The 19,261-nt window shown below is 40.3% G+C and overlaps 2 protein-coding genes across 4 annotated transcripts; both read right to left on the bottom strand.

The window, feature by feature from the left end:
* Nucleotides 1-5,529: 5,529 nt before the first annotated feature.
* LOC103980416 (delta(12)-fatty-acid desaturase FAD2-like) lies at nucleotides 5,530-8,551 on the bottom strand. The gene is made up of 2 exons (XM_009396821.3): nucleotides 8,368-8,551; nucleotides 5,530-6,944 (listed from the first exon to the last, which is right to left on the bottom strand). The coding sequence occupies exons 1-2, from the start codon at nucleotides 8,534-8,536 to the stop codon at nucleotides 5,749-5,751; spliced, it is 1,365 nt and encodes a 454-aa protein (XP_009395096.2). The 5' UTR covers nucleotides 8,537-8,551; the 3' UTR covers nucleotides 5,530-5,748.
* Nucleotides 8,552-10,774: 2,223 nt separating this feature from the next.
* On the bottom strand, nucleotides 10,775-16,719 carry LOC103980417 (uncharacterized). Of its 3 annotated transcripts, none has more exons than XR_010485750.1 (9): nucleotides 16,488-16,719; nucleotides 15,389-15,891; nucleotides 14,749-14,914; nucleotides 14,596-14,646; nucleotides 13,717-13,899; nucleotides 13,476-13,587; nucleotides 12,208-12,941; nucleotides 11,674-12,126; nucleotides 10,775-11,453 (listed from the first exon to the last, which is right to left on the bottom strand). XR_010485750.1 is itself a non-coding variant. In XM_009396822.3 (9 exons), the coding sequence occupies exons 3-9, from the start codon at nucleotides 15,850-15,852 to the stop codon at nucleotides 11,824-11,826; spliced, it is 2,013 nt and encodes a 670-aa protein (XP_009395097.2). In that variant the 5' UTR covers nucleotides 15,853-15,891; nucleotides 16,047-16,145; nucleotides 16,488-16,719; the 3' UTR covers nucleotides 11,656-11,823. The 3 variants fall into 3 exon arrangements, 2 of the variants coding, with proteins under 2 accessions (XP_009395097.2, XP_009395098.2); XM_009396822.3 differs by lacking the exon at nucleotides 10,775-11,453 and adding an exon at nucleotides 16,047-16,145 and having other exon boundaries at nucleotides 11,656-12,126; XM_009396823.3 differs by lacking the exon at nucleotides 10,775-11,453 and having other exon boundaries at nucleotides 11,656-12,126.
* Nucleotides 16,720-19,261: the final 2,542 nt, after the last annotated feature.

The following is a 19,261-nucleotide window of genomic DNA, read 5'->3' as shown; positions in this document are numbered from 1 at the left end:
ATTCAGCACCTATTTATATTATTTAAAAGATAGTATAATTTTTTTTAAAATAATAATAATAATAAAATAAATCATGATCCAATAAATCCTTTTTATTTTTATTTTTTATTACATCTAATCTGGATCATTTGAGGTAATCTTATCACATATCTGATCACAGGTGAGCTCAGATGGGTCAGCCTGGTGGACCTGTCCACGAGGAGGCTACAGAAGCTGTTGGGGCGCCGTCATTCTCGCGACCACCTCAGGCTCCGGTGCAGGTCTTCGCGGATGATGGCTCACGATGGAAGCCTGCAAGGGGATGAAGTATACTTAGGGAACGGAGAGTTCTGTTGCTATACGCAGGGTTTGAGTGGGACTATATATAGTGAGTATGAATGATGAACTGTGTAACCTTGGGGGTGTTAATGTAGCGATTTAGTTTGCTCGTAGGAAAGAAAGAAAGAAAGAATAAGAAATGGTTACCTGCATTTGTGATTCTAATACTACATTGGGTTTGAGTTTATGCTTTTTAATGGGCGACAGAGGGTATAAGACAGCTTGCCAACTGAGGAAGAAGGTGAGAATCTATTTGGCGGCATGAGAATCTATTTGGAGACATGAGACACGACATACTTGAGGAGCAAGAAAAGGTTAAAAGAAGTCATCATGAAGTGTTTTTCTACTTAGGATATCCATAATTATCACTTACCCATTAAACAGAAGCATATTTCTATCTTTCTAACTCAACCATAGACTATAAATAGCTCTCTTTGGTCATTCCATATCCTTACCATTTCAATTCAAGTAATCTACATTCAAGTAAGGATGCGCATAGCATTCATGGATTGGCAAATTGAAGTGGATCAAATAAGCTACAAAATGTACCATGATTAAGTAGTGACAACAACAAAGCTAAAATTAAGAGGCAATTGTTTTATATAAGACGAGTCACTTTGTAAGTTATTAACAATGGAATTGAGCAAAGTTAACGAACGACACAAGTGCTCTAGCTGATGACAATATTGATGAGAATTGAACATGTGTAATTTCCAATATTTTCTCATCTTAAACTTATTTAATCTAATGTGTCAAGTTTCTTCTTTTTGCGGTTGGAATCTTTGAACTTTTGTTGTAACATGCTCTTTCTTTGTAGCTCATTTTTAGGCACTATATTATCTTGATGGAGTTGAATTGATGCTTGGAATGAAATTGGATTTCTTTTCTTTTCTTTACATTTCCTTGATTTTGATTTGACGAATTGTTTAACACCAATGATCATCTTGTGTTCTTCGAGAGTTGCAGTGAATCTCTCATTTAGAGTTTTATGCATAGCTTTTCACATTTTTATCTTCTTTCTAATCTGCTTTAAAGACTAATGGATCATAAATTACTACAACAACAATAATAAGGTCATCTTCATAATGCACCAATTCTTCAGGTTACATCATAATATAGATTCTTGATCGTTCTTGTCCTAAACCTCTTAGATCATGTGACCCAACGTGTAATCCACACTCGTCTGTTGCATGCTGATAGTGGCAAATGACAGATGTTACTGGTAAAACAAGAATCATAACCATCATCATTCAATGTCATATTACAGGAGAGGTCTGTGGAAGACAAATGGCCGCAAGACTTTTCCTGCTGCAATTTATAAGGTCTTTTTGAACATCGGTGGTTTTGATCATCTGCTAGGGTTTGCCAAGAAGAATTTCTGCTAAAAGAACAATGTTTCCAACTCAGAGCACTGATTGGTTGAGTCAGTAGTTGTATTGCGTGCACAAAAGTTAGAGCATAATTGTTTTGATAGAAATGTTTGATCATATCACCTGCAATATGATGCAAATTTGAGAGTATTTAGATGTGTTTTCAAGACGAATTAGATTGAATGAACACACAAACTCGAAACTGAGATCGACAAACAACACGAACAGCACAATACCATATCCAATGCCGGTTTTTGCTTATTCTTAGGACGCTAATCACCAGACCTTTTTAGTTGAGAGCATGGAGGAGATCGGATCGAGACTCAGGAGTTCGCTTCGTCACCCTCTTCTTCTCTCGAAGGAGCAACCAATGGATCACTGAGGGTATCCTCGGATGACTCAACCTGGCGAACCTCTTGTTGAGGAAGCTGCAGGAGCGGTGGCGCCGCCGCCGCCGCCGCCTCGGGTTCCATCACCCCCATAAAGTTGATAAAAGGGGGAAGCCGATCGGTGCTCCGGTACGCCGCCCAGAAGGCATGGTTGGCGGCGAGCGGCGTCATGTATATCCCACGAGCTTCCTGCAGGCGACAATGGCGAGGTCGTAGCATCCGCATGCTCGAACGCGCCGCGGGCGTTGGTACTGCAGGCCTTGGCTGGCGATGGCTCGCCATGTACGCCTCATGCTGCCGCCGCAGCTCCTCCATCTCGCGCCGGTGCATGGTCATATGACCTCCCAAGGATTGCAGGCTTCCAAAGTGCTTCCTGCAGAAGGAGCAGACATGTGACGCGAGCCGAGGCTCGGTGCCGAGTACCGGCGCAGCAGTGGAGCTGCCATGGGGCACACCACCACCGCCATTCATGCTGCAAGAGATGAAGTAGATCAAGAGAAGAAGTCGGTCGCTAGGGAGGGTTTGGGTGGGTTTTATTAAGCAATGCGTGCATTGTAGCTACGACATGAATGATGATGAACTGCATCTTCTCCTTGTTGCCAATGAGAAGAGGGGTGTGAATGTAGTGATTTATTCTGCTCTTTATCTTGAGGAAACAAAGTGGAGCAAGAAAAGAAAGAAGAGGAAAGAATTCAGAAACTGTACCTATTTATTAGAGTAGGAGTTGACGCCCTCCACGTATGCATGGGAATTGTAATTTGCTCTTTAATGCACGACGGAGGGTGTAAGACAGCTCGCCATCTGAGGAAGAATCTATCTTTCTGGCTTTCAACGCCTCGTAGAGGTCGAGGGCGGGGCGTTTTGCGTGGGCATCATGCGAATTCTCAGGTGGATGAGGGAGACTGGTGTTCTCGAGGAGGAAAAGGTTAAAAGAGGTCATCGTGAACCTTTGCATGAACTCTGCAAAGCTAAAAACTTTTTTTCTCTCTCTTAATTTGGAATTTCGGAAGATTTTTTATTTTCTTCTTCTTGTTTATGATGTAGCTTTTGGTTTGGTTTGATTACTCGAGTGTACAAATGTAAGTCATTAATAAAGGTAAAATTAAGAGACTATTGTTTTATATAAGACAAGATTCACCGTAAGTTATTAATAAGACAATAATTGATCTAATTGATTAGCTGATTCCAATATTTTCTTTTTTTTTATTACGCGTATGAAAAATAAAATCATCTCATATTAATCATGTCCATATAGGGATGAAATAATATATTAAAATATCTTAATTTATCTTTTAAATATTATTAATATTAAATAATATCAATTAGCTCTCGAGTGACTTAAATCTTAACTCAATCGGTCGGATTAAACTAGATTTAACTAGAACTTAATTATATCGTTCTTTAATCCTTATATAACTAGCCTGAAATCATCGTAGACTAATATAATTTAGATTATATTAAATTTAATTTCTGTTAAATATATTTGAATAAGTCAAATTAGTCTAGAATATGTTAAATCTCATTTAGTTCAATCAATGTTTGGATCCAAATAAAATAAAATAAAGACAATGGATTAGATTGCAAAGCACTAGGCCAACCCATGTATTGGTCATGTGTATTGCATATGATTATACATTAATTATGCTAAGTTAGATCAGTCCATAGCGTATGGATAAGTTTGTGCATTGCATATATCTACCTATATTGGATTGGGCCAAGTTAACCTACAGGTTGGTTCTTAGCATGGTGACTGAGTCTGGCTTATTAGTTAGGCCTCTAAAGCTATGTCTAGCCAACAAACTAATATCGGCCTAAATATTAATCAATTCTCGTAAATCTGAGTTTTAACATCATGGAATTATAATCAAGATATTTATTCATTAACATTAAGTCATTACAACATCATAAATAATAGTAGATTAAAAATAAAATTACATAAGAAAATAATATTTTTAATAAAATATTATGTTAATCTAATAGAAATCAAATATTACTCATGCATATAAGGTAAAAAAATTTAAAAACTATATATATCATGAATAATTATAATATATTTTAATTTCAAAATAAAATTTTAAATGCTTGAAGGAATAGAAAAAAATTTAGAAACTACATATAGCATAAATAATTATATATTTTAATAAAAAAAAATAAAATTTTAGACATTTAAAGGAATAAAAAATTATTTTTTAGGAAAGAAAGGGGAACTCATCTCTTCTCAACCCCATATAAGTGAGAAAAAAAATAAGTGATTCTCTCCCCTTAAATAGGAATAGATAAGCTCTACGTATAAGATAATAATTTTTAAAATTTTATATTTATTTAATATTCATTTTTATTTAATTTACTGACAAAAATAACATCACCAATTTAGAATATTGAATATTTATTTCTTAAATTTTATTAGCAAGAAAAAAAAATAATTATACTTAAATTGAGAGATTTGATTACAAAGTGACTATGAAATTGTGAAATGTTTTGAGTATTTGATAAATAATAAATAAAAATTATATTTTAAAGATACATTAAAGTGTTGTTTGGTAAAATTTTATTTTCAAATTCCATTGAATATTTTATGACAATTTTACCATTATAATATTTTTAATATTTATTCAAAAGTGATTATATTTTTATTTAAATGAATAAGTAAACAATAAATTAAATAAATGAATGTACGCAATGTTATAAAAAATTTCATATGACCCAAATATATATATAATAGTTTTTAAAAATAAATAAATAAAATTCTACCTTTGTAGAAAATATAAATCATATTAATTTCTCACTAAATCAATTTGACAATGTTGTAATTTTAGATAAAGTTAGTTATTATATATTTTATAATTTAAAAATTACATTTCTTCTTACAAATGTTGAAATGCTGATCATTAAATATATTAAATATTTTTTTGTTAAAAAAATATTAAATATTAATTCATATTTAAAATATATATTGGATCATTTTATACATAAATTTTAAAATATATTTCCAAACACACTCTTAATTATTTTCTTCTGGAACAAGCAAACCCTTCAGGTTACGAGAAAGACACTATGTTCTGACATCTCATGGGTGAACTAAGTGTGTCATCCATTATTGACATCCAATCGCTTCATCTATATAGACAGACACTCTTCTTCCCATGGCTTCCCTGTTTATTGTCATCGGATGAATTCCCATGTTACGAGCACCGACGGCCACATCTTGTACATGAGTCAAGATGGCAGGTGTCACAATAGCCGCCTCCTCCGGGAATGGGGTTACGTCCCAAGTCCCTACACACAAACATTGTTCCACAGATTCGGCATGGCAAAGCCCTGAAGCCAGTCAACTTTATTAACATGTGACCTGTGCTCAAGATTGATTGAAACACAATACCACCCTGAAGCCGAGTCCCATAAAGAAGATCTACTAAGAACTCAGAGCCATGCGAATCCAAACTAACAGACGCTGAAGAAAAGACTGCATCATAAGATGATTATTGTCTCCACACTCGGGTGTTTTTTTTCCGATCGTCAGTGTGTTTGATGATTTGATGGATCGATACACTAACACAATGGAATAAGACATCACCGACCAGACTGCATGCATCAAAATGACGACCGACGACACGACTACGACGAAACACAAATGACCAACCTATCACAGCCAACGTCGGCACCATCACCTCTTAGATGTCGTTTCGATACCAGAAGACGCCCTTCTTCGTGCTCCCCTCGTCCGGCTCCACGTAGAGGCACTCGCGCGCCTCCCTCCACATGGCCTTCAGCAGCGGCGTGCCGTCGTACTGGTAGTACTCGCCCAGCAGGGGTTTGATTACCTTGGTAGCCTCCATCGCGTGGTAGTGCGGCATCGTCGAGAAGAGGTGGTGGGCGACGTGGGTGTCGGTGATGTTGTGGAACACGTTGTTGAGAATCCCGTAGTCTCTGTCCACCGTCGCCAGCGCCCCGCGCAGCCAGTCCCACTCGCTCGAGTCGTAGTGCGGCAGCGACGGGTGCGTGTGCTGCAGGTAGGTGATGAGGACCAGCCACCCGTTCACGATCAGAAGCGGCACTCCGTACACCCTCACCACCCACCAGAAGCCGTAGCTGGCGGCGATGCGGTAGAGGGCGTACACGGCCGCCATAAGGCCTGCATCGGAGATGAAGATCTGGGCGCGTTCCCGGTCCGTGTAGATGGGACCGTAGGGATCGTAGTGGCAGGCGAAGCGGGGGTAGGCGCGGCCGGAGACATTGAAGGCGAGGTACAGAGGCCAGCCGAGGGTGAGGGTGACGGCCAGGGTGAGGATGCGGCCGGGCGGGTTGTTGAGGTACGTGGAATACCAGCGCATGGCGGACTTGGGCTTGGGGACGAAGACCTCGTCGCGCTCCATGGAGCCGGTGTTGGAGTGGTGGCGGCGATGGCTGTACTTCCAGGAGAAGTAAGGCACGAGGAGGGCGGAATGCAGGACGAGGCCGACAACGTCGTCGAGGAGGGAGTAGTCGGAGAAGGCGTGATGGCCGCACTCGTGGGCAATGACCCACACGCCGGTGAGGACGCAACCCTGGACGACCCAGTAGAGCGGCCAGGCGGCGAGGACGATGCTTGGCGGCAGCGTGGGGATGATGGCCAGCGCGAAGTAGAGGAAGAGGGAGGCGAAGAACAGGTCATGGACGACGTAGGAGAAGGAGCGGAGAACGGAGCGCTCGAAGCAGCGAGGCGGGATGGCCTTCTTGATCTGGCCCAGTGTGAAGGAGGGTTTCTCGGTGGGCGAGCGGTGGAGTGGTTTGCCGCCCCCGCCGGAGCGGAGGGGCACGTCCTCCGTCGCCGTCGCCTGCTCCTTCGCCGTCATGCGTCCGCCCGCTCCCATTGCTGCTATGGGCTCACCTGCGACCCACAACATAGATTTTTACGGGATCAGCCGGAAGAGAACAGAAGAAGCCAAGAATGATGGCCCAATCTAGCTTCCAACTTTGCTTTAAATTAACATAATAAAATAAAACAATACAAGAAAGCACATGCGGAAAGGCCGTTCCATAACGGAAGCAAGCAGTGGGCACAGATACGGCAACCCAAAAATTCTCCCCCGTTTCCTAATGCAGCTCTGACTTAATAGAGCTTTGCGCAACCTTCGGTAACACGGTTGGAGACCCCACAAAAACCCTCCAAACGTACTATAAACACAAGACATTCATCCTGGACGATAAAGCTATAAATGAACCAATTTGAACCAAAGAAATAAATGAATCGATTTGACGGGGTTGGAAATAAATGAATCGATTTGACGGGGGTGGAAGGAGCATGTGAGACGGACAGCGTTGCCTCGTAAATCTCTGTCTACATTTATTAGAGTGAGTCCAAAGTGGGAAAGAAAACGAGAAAGCGTCCCAAAGTTGACAGAACATGCATTTATATATTTATTTAATAGAGTGGGGACCACACGGGAGTGGAATATGTCCCGGACCACTTCGCGTCCCACGTATGACGCCGACCCCGCATGGAGATTCGCCGTCCGGGGGTGCATTAATTTTAGTGCTCCGCCGTTCGTTTTCCTGATATTATGATGTCTAAAGGTGGGGATTCATCGTCGCCGGTGTTGGTCTTGGGACGCTGCGGGCCACCGAGATGGACTGTCACCGACCCCGGTCAAATCAGGACTGTCGTCGTCCACGTCAGCCCTAGAATGCACCATGTGCTCGTTCTCCTTTTTTTTATTTCTCGTGGTGGCAGAGGGGCGGCGTCGACAGAGGCTAGCGCGGTCCAGCTGTGCTGCGACGTCTCCGGACAAGGGGATGTCGCGTACCTACAGCGGAGGGCGGGGCACAACCGATGCGAGCGGGTGCCGTGTACGACTGTCGCAGCGATCTGTGACATTGGCCAGCCGTGTGGATCGAGGGATCCGAAGGAGGGTGGGAACAAAAAAAGGGGAAAGAGGCGAGTTCTTCTTCGGGGTTTAATAATATGTGCTACTACAGTTTGTTCTTCAAAATGAATGCATTTGGAGATGAAAAATCTGGCGTGCTATTAGCAGTAGATGTTTTAGGAGAAAAAAAAAAGGACTTGAAAAAGATCGACTATAAAAGATGATGGAAGGGAAAAAGAACTACTTTGGCCGGTAGATAGATGGAGTCGTTTCAGATCTACAACGGTACAACAAATACAAAAACAAATCACAACTAAAAAAAGTAGAGCAATACCAAATAAATGCGATGAACATTTCATAGAGGAAATAAAAGTAGGAAGGATTCTTGTAGACAGAGAGCACCAGATCTAACTCGAACAAGAGAAAGGAACATTATTATTCACGTACCTGAGAGAGAAATTATTGATGAAGAGGAGGAGGAAGAGGAGGAGAAATGATAGATGACACCAATATCAATCTGTGCCTCCTCTTCCTCTCTCCCTCTCTCTCTCTCTCCCTGTGACTCGCGCCGGGGTGGAGAGACTGTTAGCTGCGAGAAGAGAGACCTGCCCTTCATTTCCCCTTCCTATCCAAGCTTATCAAGGGCTTCCACGTGCGGGACCCACACGAGCAGTGTGTGGCAGCAGGCCGAACCTTGTTCTCGTGGCCCTCGGTCATTGGTGCTCCTGACAAGATGGCGGGGGAGGGGATGAGCCAATCCCCTCCGGTCCTCTCGCTCGCTCGCTTGCGGGGCCTCTCGATCGGGCCGATCTTTTAGACCGTCGGTTCTCTTGGACGCTACTGGGTCTTCACGGCCGATGATGACATCGCTTTGCCTTGCCTTCTCCTCATGCATAATGACAAATTGGCCCCTGGAGAGCCCATAAAGGACGTCAGATAACCGGTGAAATTTTTCCCCACATTATGAAGATTGGGGTAGGGTGGTCATTTAGGGACGGGGACGTATCTGCCGATTTCGTGAGTTGCGCGCTCACAAGCCATTCAAATACCCCAGACTGCAATTCCGGAACCACCATAAGATCTATGAACGACGGAGGCCATGGCATCGACGATGCGACAAGTGGACGTACTTGCCGACTAACAGTCTGGTGGAGGAGGGCAGGGCCAGCTAAGGCGCGGGTGTTTGCAAGGGGACCAGCGGGGAGGGTGACGGACACGCAACGTGCAGAGAGGGGGAGATGCTGGAGGCAATCGCGGTCAGTGGCTACACGACCACGGTCTGTGGCGATGGAGGGGAGGATGGAGTCTACCTGGGAGCGGAAGGCGGGGAGGGCGAGGGCGCTGGTGGGGGTCATGGACCGCGGAGAGGATTGTGAGGGAGGAAGGGGGACTAGCAGAGGGTTTTAGGGTGGCGCCGCAGACTTGGGTGATCTCTAACGGGAGCGGAGGAGGGGAGGAAGACAAAGAGGAGGAAAGCTATCGCCAGTGACGACGTCACGAGTAGGGTCTGTGGCAACGGAGGTGAGGATGGTTTTGCTTGGGAGCAAGAGGAGGGGAAGGCATCGACTGGGTCAAGACTGTCGAACTTTGATTTTGTGATTTGTATGAGAAAAGCTAATAAAATAATTAAATGAAAACAAAATTATGAGTTAGCCATGTTGATAAAAAAGGATAATGCCAAAATAAATTAAAAGTGCTTCAGAGATTGTATTTATGTTGAGATGGAAGTTTCAATCATATTGGAGTTTATTTTAAGTTGTTTTATTAATATAATTATAAGATTATAATAACTTCAATCGGGTCTAATTTAGTTTGACAAAGATGATATTTTTTTTATCTAAATTTATTATCTTAATATTTTTATATTTTTATTTAATTTTTTATTATTTTATTCATATCTAGATAAATTATTATTCTCCTAAATGATATGATGTTTAAAATTTAAACTTTCCTATTTTAATCATGGTCAAACTCATTAGAGCCTTTAGATTCATTGAAGGCCAATTAAAATTTAACAATCACTTCTATACATATTTATTACTATAACTTAACCTCGTATTTAAGTTTGTTAATATATTTTACTTTGTTAGGTTGAAAAACTATACCTTCTTGTTACAAACTATGATTAAAATAGATATTAATATTTATACATTTTTAACCAAAATTTTATAGAATATTATAACCTGAATACTGCCACCCAAATAATTTAAAACGTACCATCATATAGTTATATCCCAACTTCAACTTAACAAGAAAAAAAAGATGTGACATCATCATCTTCGACCATATGTCGTCCACCAACAAAGTACATCACCTTCGGACTCTCCATCTCGAAGGACCACAACCACCTATGTATCTTAATAATTTTTTAATATTATACTCCTCTTTAATTTATATTTTTATTTAATTTTTTATTATTCCATTCATGTCTAGATAAATTATTATCCTCCACATGAATGAATGATGTTTAAAATTTGAACTTCCCTATTTTAGACATGATCAAACTTATTCAAACCTTTAGATTCATTGAAGGCTGATTAAAATTTAACAACCACTTTTATACATACTTATTACTATAACTTAACCTCATATTTAAGTCCGTTAATATATTTTGACATATTACGCTGAAAGACTATACCTTCTCGTTACAAAATATGATTAAAATAAATATTGATTTTTATAATTTTTAACCAAAATTTTATAGAACATTATAGCTTGAATACTGCCACCCAAAAAATTTAGAACAAACCATCATATAGTTATATCCCAACTTCAACTCAACTAAAGATGCTGCATCATCACCTTCGAACTCTCTTCCGTCTTGAATGAGCACGACCACCTAAACAACCTCATAGAAGGTAAGCTAATTCCATACTTATTAAGTTAAGTTGATGCATTAGAATATTCCCTGAAGTCAATAACAACATTTGCTTTGTTAAGAAGGACTGTGTTAGAACCCATTGCTCTTAAGCAATATTTCCTGCAGTGAAATTCTACATATTACTTGAGCTGGCGTCAACAAGTCAAACTCGGTAAACCTGTCAAAGAAACCGAGAGACGGAATCCTGTGAAAGAAGAATCGTTATAGAGAGCTCAAAAGTAGGGTTTTTATGGGTTGGGCATTTAGGTCACAAACATATAAATGGATGGAAATACGTACCTCCAACGAACGAAAAATCGATCCGAGACTAATTACAGAGAGCAAGTGCAGAGTGCATACTAGTGGCCGGTGATGCCGTCGGCGAGGCCGTTGAGGCGATGGCCCATGAGGCATATGTCGGCGGCGGCGATCTCGCGGGCGACGTCGGGGTCGATGGCGTGGAGCACGGCGAGCGCGTTTCGTGGCCCTCTCCCCGGATCGCGCTCAGATGCTTTTCGAACATCTGCACCTCGAATCCCCTCCTCTTAGCCACCAGCGTCAAGACCAAGCCGCCCAACCCACCACCGGCCACCGATATCCGCGGCTTCCTCTGCCCCGCCTCCGCCACCGCGGGATGAGGCATGCTGGCAGATGGGAGTAGCGGAGAAACGTCCTGAAATGAGAGGAGAGGGAAGGTACATAGGAAAGCTCGAGACGAAGGAAAGAGAGAGCGGCGTCACAGTCGAGGAACGAGGAGGGGGATGTGTAACCGATCTCTGTGCCCTTTAAACGCCGTCTTCTAATTCCGAGAATAAATCGTCCATAGAAATATATATCATTCTGCAATTAACAATTAAACTCTCCAAGAAGAGCAATGAATAAAAACCACTTACTTAATTCTCGCAGTCCCCAACTACAGATCGAGCAGATTCTGCCCAACGGCAGAAAACATGAGCTTCCCAAGTCCCCTTGCTGTGACAAGAACCATGATAAATAACATTTCGACACACTATGCATTATATCATGATGGTATGGTAATGCATTTAGAAACCGGCCCATCCGGCGGGCTGGTTTGCATCTGCCTTCTTTGTTGCCCCACTGTTAGTCCTCATGGAAGCATTTCCTTGAGCAGAGCTCCCAGATATCTGCGAACCAGACGAAGCTGTAAAACTCCCCAAATTGAAGCCCCACAGATCTGTTGAGGGATTCACGGCCGACATAACATTTTGATGGCCATTGGTTGCCCCGAAAGCATTCCACGTCTTTGTCTCGGGTCTAGGTGATGGAGAAGGGTGCATCATTCCTTGCTGGAGTTCCCACACAGTTCCTTCAATCTTCATCCTCGGCTGCAGCGGGCACAGACATGGTGAGAAATTAGTGTGAAGCCACAAGTTGGGAAGCTTTAAGAGAAGTGACGGAGGAAGTACCGGAGTTATGGACTGCAGGCTCCCAGGATGCTCATGGTTCTTTGTGCTGTCTTTGCCCGGTGGTGATGGACTTACTGCTGCAAGAGCATGCTTCAATTCCTGTATCTCTTGTCGTTGAGAACGGCAAACTGCGGATAGCTTTTCATATCTGGATGTAATTTCAGTTTTCTCCAAATTGGCCTGCTTCAGCTGCCCTTTTAGCTGGTCAACTTCTGCTTCTAGCTCTCTTTTATGTGGTATATTATCACCGGTAATGTTCTTGGAGTTCAACTTGCCAGTACCGAAATCAGCCACAAAAGTATTAAATGTCTCATTCTCAAAAGCTGGTTTCTTCTCTGGGTTGGAACTTTGTTTCATCTCTTGGAAAAATTTGATCTCAAAGTCCTCACCAGTGCGTTCATCTGGCCTCTTCACAGGGTCCCCTTGTTCAATCCTGACTTGATTCCGAAGATAAACATGTCTTTCCCTTGGAGGGCTAACTTTGCAAACACTTGTATTGCGATTCTGAGTCGATGCTGATTGTTTGATCGGTTCATCGAAGTGGGGATCTTTGTTATCAACAACTGCAGAATCCTTTGCATGTTCAGTGGACCAGAATGCACCAAGCGCCCCACGACCTGTCTTTGGAGCATCTTGAAAGGGTTTGGTCTGACGCATCTCCTTGTCGGATTCCCGTGATGATGGTACCGAAGCAAGGCCCCTTCGAGGCAACAAAGTGGTCTTTCTTGGAACACCTTTAGAATTCAAATTGCAATAATCATCATAATTAGGATATACTGCAAATAATATCAAATAAAAAAAAATCAAATGATGTTGGTATCTGTTTTCAAGAAAGGCATCTGATTATGTGTTTTTAGACAGTGTAGCAACCAGATAACAAGTAGATTTCTTCACTGCAGCAAATGGAAGTAAGAAAATAAAACAAGTACAATTCTCCTCCAACTTCTCCAGGTTTTTATCAGGCAATCCAAAAGTGAGGCTTTACTTGAAAAGAAAGATCTTCACAAATAACTTTTCTGGAAATAAAAAAAGCAACTGATTGTTGTCATCTGCAAGATTTCTTTTGCCTAGAGGTTTTCAAGGGAATAGAATACTCAACGGAAAACTATGATAATATGAACATAACTACTAGTTTTGTATGAATCATCATGAATGATCATAATTCCTTCACAAGGAAAACAAAATTTTGTAGATGACTTATCTACCCTGTAGACAAACATTTATATGCATAAACTGGATAACTAGCTAAGTTTGGAGCATATTTTTACCTTGATCTTGAGAACCTGAAGGAGGTGGATGCATTTCAACAGCTCCACTAGAGCCATCAGGTAAGTGCTTTTTCAACTCCAAAGGAAGTAGTTCATTAACACGAAACCAGACCTGTCAGATAGATACACTATCAGCACAAGGATATGAGATTTATCCCAACTCCACGGTTACCACATATGCAATAATCTATGACTAACCTAGATTCATGGAGATGAATGACCAATCAAGCAAAGCCCTTGCCTGCGTGATGTCTGGCCTGGTGTTTGGAGAAGCCTTGAGCATATCCTTGATCAGATCGGTCAATGCAGAACTGTACTTTGGTACGTCAGGTATGCGATAGTTCCCATTCAAGACTTGAAGCTTTGATTCACCATCAAATGCAGATTTGAGGAAGCAGATTCGGTATAGAAGGCATCCAAGAGCCTGAAAGATGTAACGATTAAGTTATAGACTGAATAAAGTGAATCGACTATCTCTATTATGCATGCAGAAGCAACTCCAGTTCAGAGTGTGATCTGTTTATAAATAGGGAAAATAGGTTTGCATCACATTTGGCAACTTTGTTTCTTTCTTTCTGTACAGCCTTTCTTTTCTGGATCATGTGGAAGAACCTTGTTTCGGAAGATTTTCGTAGTAGAACTTTTTTTCTATAAATTTCCGAAACAAAAACCGGGAACAAAGATGGACCGAGGATTGCCGTACTGATAGACTATAATTTTATGAGAAGTTCTTTAAATACTAAAAGTAATTTAGTTGGGACCAGCAAAATTACTTCTGAAGTTCGAAAATAAGAGATAAATTTAGTCTCTTATATTTCAAATACAAGAAAAACAAAAAGACAAAGTCAAGCGATGTCCAAGTTAATTGCAAACATATTAAAAGTGTGCAGAAATGTAAAAGTAGAATAGTTTCACTAATAGTTCAAAGCATCAGATTAAAAATTCAAGCTTAATTTATTGGATAACAACAAAAAAGTGAAAAAAAGAAACATAAAGTTTGCTACAAAACTCAAACTGGCAAGATATCATATGTGCAGAGCAAAAAGATAAGATCCTCGAGAGTGGGAAAAGAAGAATCTCCAACTGATAAAAGCTGAGGGAATTCAGTCAGATAACTAACCCAGATGTCCACTTTCTCGCATATAACTTCCCTTCTAAACAGATCCCACATCTGGATCAATTTAAAAATTAAGAATCAAACAACCATTAGTTGAACAATTTATAACAGCATTTTTCTAATTAATTTAAAATCAAATCAATTCTTTGGTTAAACCTCAGGGGCCCTATATGCAGGAGTTGTGTACTTTCTGATATTGTCTTCTTCAATCCCCATCTCTTCAGGCTTGTCAAAGCATTTGTGATTGGTTGAGGTGCTGCCAAAGTCACATAACTTCCAAGCTCCATCAGGTCCTAGAAGAACATTTTCAGCTTTTAAATCCCTGCAAATATCAATAAGCACGATACCTGGCATGAGATATTCTAAGCAGAATGAAGAGAGATTTAAAGCTACTGATCATTTTTAGCAACAGATGTGGATTGGAGTGTCGACATTGAAGGACAACTTGTCAACCAATTTAATTTTCATCTCCCTTTCTTATCTTACCTTCTACCTGTGGTCATAAAAGGACGAGAAAGGATAGCAATTTGACAATTTGTCCCTTTTGGAAAAGGCGAAAGATTTGCTGAAAAGATGCTATTGCATTACAGAATAACCTTGAAAATTGTTCTTAGATCATAAAAAATTGCAAGAATCACCAGCTAATTTATATATTTTTTACCATTCCTTCCAAACTCCACAACAAACAAGAAACTTTTGGGCATCAGAAAGGACAAGATAAATAGCTAAATGTGTTGGCACATCAATATCATGGTAAGCGAAAATTGGAACATTTAGAACAGGTATGTGAGCCTACCTGTGGGCTATGGGTGGTGATTGGGAATGCATGAAATGCACTGCATTGCAAACATCTCTAAAAATCAAGAGGACCTGTTTCTCCTCAAAGTATCCAGACCCTCTGTTTTCCAGCAAAGTAGCCAGAGACTTCTCACAGAACTCCATTACAAGCAATGCTTCCTTCCTCCTGCCCATGTCCAATATGGTGTGTGCCACAAGAGCAACAACATTTGGGTGTCCTCTGAGCAGCTTCATCACAGAGATCTCCTTCATGATGAGATCCAACAAATCATCATCATTGCAGATCACGTGCTTCAGGGCATACTGTTTGGATGGTTGCACAACATCAGTGGCAACATAGATGCAGGAAAATCCCCCTTCCGCGATGGCATTTCGAACATGAACCTTTACATTACCAACATCGATCGTTCGGCCTTCAAGGCTGGCAGGTTCCTTGCCAGCAAATGGCTTAAACATCCACATGATTGCAACAAGCAATCCAAATAGCACTCGTAACTTCAACTGCAGATCAGATCAAAGGTGTTACTAAATATCGACCTATCATCTTAACAAGGTAAGCCTCTGTTAATTGTAGCAAAATGAGTTAAATAAAGATCAAAGTTCATAAAAGGATAAAGGAGACACAGATAGGAAATTCCATAACAAAGCCTCAATACCTAATCTGCACCAAAGCCTTTCGACACAACAATCCAGGATTTTAGACTAGTAACATGGAATAGTTAGTAGCAGCACCCATCGGAGGACAAATTTCCAGACTGCACAAAAATGACTGACATCAATAGACACACATAATTCTGGAATTATCCAATGAAGTATTCGACTTAACTCTGTAGTTAGCTCTACGATATTGTAAACGACTGATCTAACTCGTCTTAATTAATCCTTTCAACAACCAACGAGTGTGTGGTCTAAGAATCGAGCGTAGGATCTAAAATACGCAACGCATTACAGATCCGCTTGGAGAACCAAGATCCGAGGAATGAAGAGCCTAAATTTGGCGAGGAAAGCGGGTTGCCGGAAGCGGCCACGGATATCCTTTCGGGCTCCGATCAGATCGAGACAAACAGGAGAAAAAAAATCGAGGTTTGGGCACATACGCGATCCGGAGGCTCCCGAGGAGATGAACACGAAAGACACCACGGTCTAAGACTTCGATCAAAGCGAGATCGTAGGCAGGCAGTCTCCCACGAGATCTGGATCCAGATTCTTGGCTTGGAAGAGCGGAGACGAGATTGTGGGAAGGTGAAGAAGAAGGGTTGGGGATTTGGCCTTTGTAATCACTCGTAGCTCCGTCGCGGAGAGGAGCTGCGGCCTGCGCTCGAGACGCGTGGAGGAGGATGGGCGAGCAGATTTATTCTAATGACATCATCGCCGTCCAATCCGCGAAGCCTACCTACATTTAGAAGGATCAGGACCGTCCAGTATCTCGTCGGTGGCCCAAAACGCTTATCAACGGACACGTATGTGGTAACGTAGCTATTTGGTGGCTTGTGTGGTCAGTTGGAAGGTCCGTTGATTGGTTGCATATCTTGTTATTTATGGAAACCCGTCTCATAATTCAATCTACAAAAATATTTTTTTGGATTTTGTATTATTTTTGTTATAAATAATAAACAAAATATTTTATGAACAATATTTTGCTGTACATTAGGGTTGACATTATTGAATCAAAAGATTTTTATTTCTCTTGTTGTTTTCTCTTCTAATCAAATTGTGTAAAGGGTAGGTGACGTAAGTGAGTTTTGATTAAAGGATTCTAAACCATCAAAGTTTTCTTGCAATCCAATTACCAACTTTCTTATTATAATATTGATATACAATATTTTTAATATCCTCTCCCCTTGTTAGATTTGGAGACATAGGAAATAAGAAGCAGCTGAATAATAGTGTTTCTTACATTTATTGGTGTGATCTAAAGATTAAAAGGAAAGGAAAGGAAAGAATACGTCCATATTATAAAGAACTAAAAAAGTTGGGTGGTATATGTTGCAATTTATCCCGATTTAACAAGTCTAAGATATTGGATTAAATTGGTGCCTAATCTTATTTATTTTAACAATCAACCGACTCACTTAGACTTGTTGATTTAAAATTTAAACATGATATCAAAGTCAAATCCATAAAATAGTGAGGATGTCAAAATAATAATAAAAAAACCCTATGTGTTTTTTTTTTTTTTACTATGTCAGATTTTTATTGCACCTTTTTGCAAGTCCAAATATTTCAGGATTGATAGTTTATTTAATGCTCGTTGTTCTTATTTCGAAGATCTTATTGAAACATCTAAGCAGTTTTTTTTAATTTTTATTTTTGCATCTCTCCCTTCTGTTGGTCATCTTTGAATTGTCATATTGTTGTGTGCGAACAGTCTTATGGTGGCTTAATTATTTTTGTAAAGTTAATATGGATTTGCTTCTACAATTTAGATTAGTTTATCTAATTTGTAAATTTTCTTTTAACAAATTTAAGTGATAAGATTGATATTCGTAGAAGTAATTTTTATTATAAATTTTAAAATTGAAAGACTTGTTAAGAATCTAACCCATTGAAGATTTAATTTTTAAGATATGATAAATTTTAAAAATTAAATGAGGTCGGTTCAAAAGTAGTCCTTTCAATTATCATCTTCCTCTATGATCATAGCTCTCTAATTATTGATCCCTCTCTTTGCTCATCCCTTTACAATCATAGCTCTCTATCTTTCCTTGTACGGTGTTGTGAAGGCTTCCTTGTCTTTGGCCCCTCCTCTATTGGAGAAGCTGACGAGGAATGCCTATCTTTCGATCCTCCATCTGTTGAGGGTGTTGGGAATCTACTCTACAAAATATTACTTGTGTGATGATAAGGTCATTTAATCTCGCATTGATTGAGGAGTATGGGAACCAAAAGCTCATAAGTCCGTCAGGTCTTTCTTACCCTTAAAGGTATTTTTTGGAGCTCACATTCTCCGAAAGAATAAAAATCGTACTCGATGTGATGGTAAAAGGGTGTCGTGGGTGAAATTGCTTGTTGGTTACAGCAAAAACATTATTTTTTATTTCATATATTTCTACATTTATTTTTTTATGGAATCAAGCTATGGTCAAACATGAGGAGGAGACTATGAGATAACGAAGAAAACATGAGGAGAAAACTATGAGATAGTGTTTGGCCTCGTGTAAAGTTTCTTAAGAAATCTCCTCTTCTACGTATTTTGTTTCCAAAACCTAGAAAGTCTCCTCTCTACCTTTAGTTTTAGATTTAAAGAATAATTTATTTTTATTTCATTTTTAATTTAAAATAGATGCGATTTTAGTGCTTACATATTGTCCATTGTCCATGGTCTTTTCGTGATAGCTCTTATATCTTTTTCTATAATTTTAACCAAATATTGAAAACTTTCCCGGTTTGGATCCAACACCATGGATTACCCATGGAATATTAGAATAGGGAATGAGTTTTTGGGCATCATAAATGCATTGGGTCGTCCGCTAAAGATCGAGGACTCTTTGAAAATGGAATAGGTAGGTATTTAAGGGTTTGTGTTGAGATCGATCTCACCACTCTTCTATGTAAAGCATTTAGATTGGGAACCAACAAACTAGTTTCTTCCAACCTTGTTTGTACTATAATTTGCTTATTGTCTGCTTTCTATACAGGTATGTCGGACATCACTTAGCAAATATCATTCTTCTTTAGTGAAAAGTGGTGTGGAGGAGGGAATGTTGGATTCTCCTATCAAAATCTCTCCTACTTCAACTATGCCTTTGGTGACAAGAGATCTACAGGTGCCATATAAAGATTGGAACATCTTGAAACCATAGATTAGGGTTCAACTACGCTTGCGTCGATGGTGACAGTAACCTCTAGCATTGGGGATGAAAGGAGGCTT

This window comes from Musa acuminata, chromosome BXJ2-4 (genome assembly GCF_036884655.1).
Source record: "Musa acuminata AAA Group cultivar baxijiao chromosome BXJ2-4, Cavendish_Baxijiao_AAA, whole genome shotgun sequence".
Taxonomy (NCBI): Eukaryota; Viridiplantae; Streptophyta; class Magnoliopsida; order Zingiberales; family Musaceae; genus Musa; species Musa acuminata.
The sequence above is the reverse complement of the archived record's forward strand: the minus strand, read 5'-3'. Positions and strand labels throughout refer to the sequence as shown.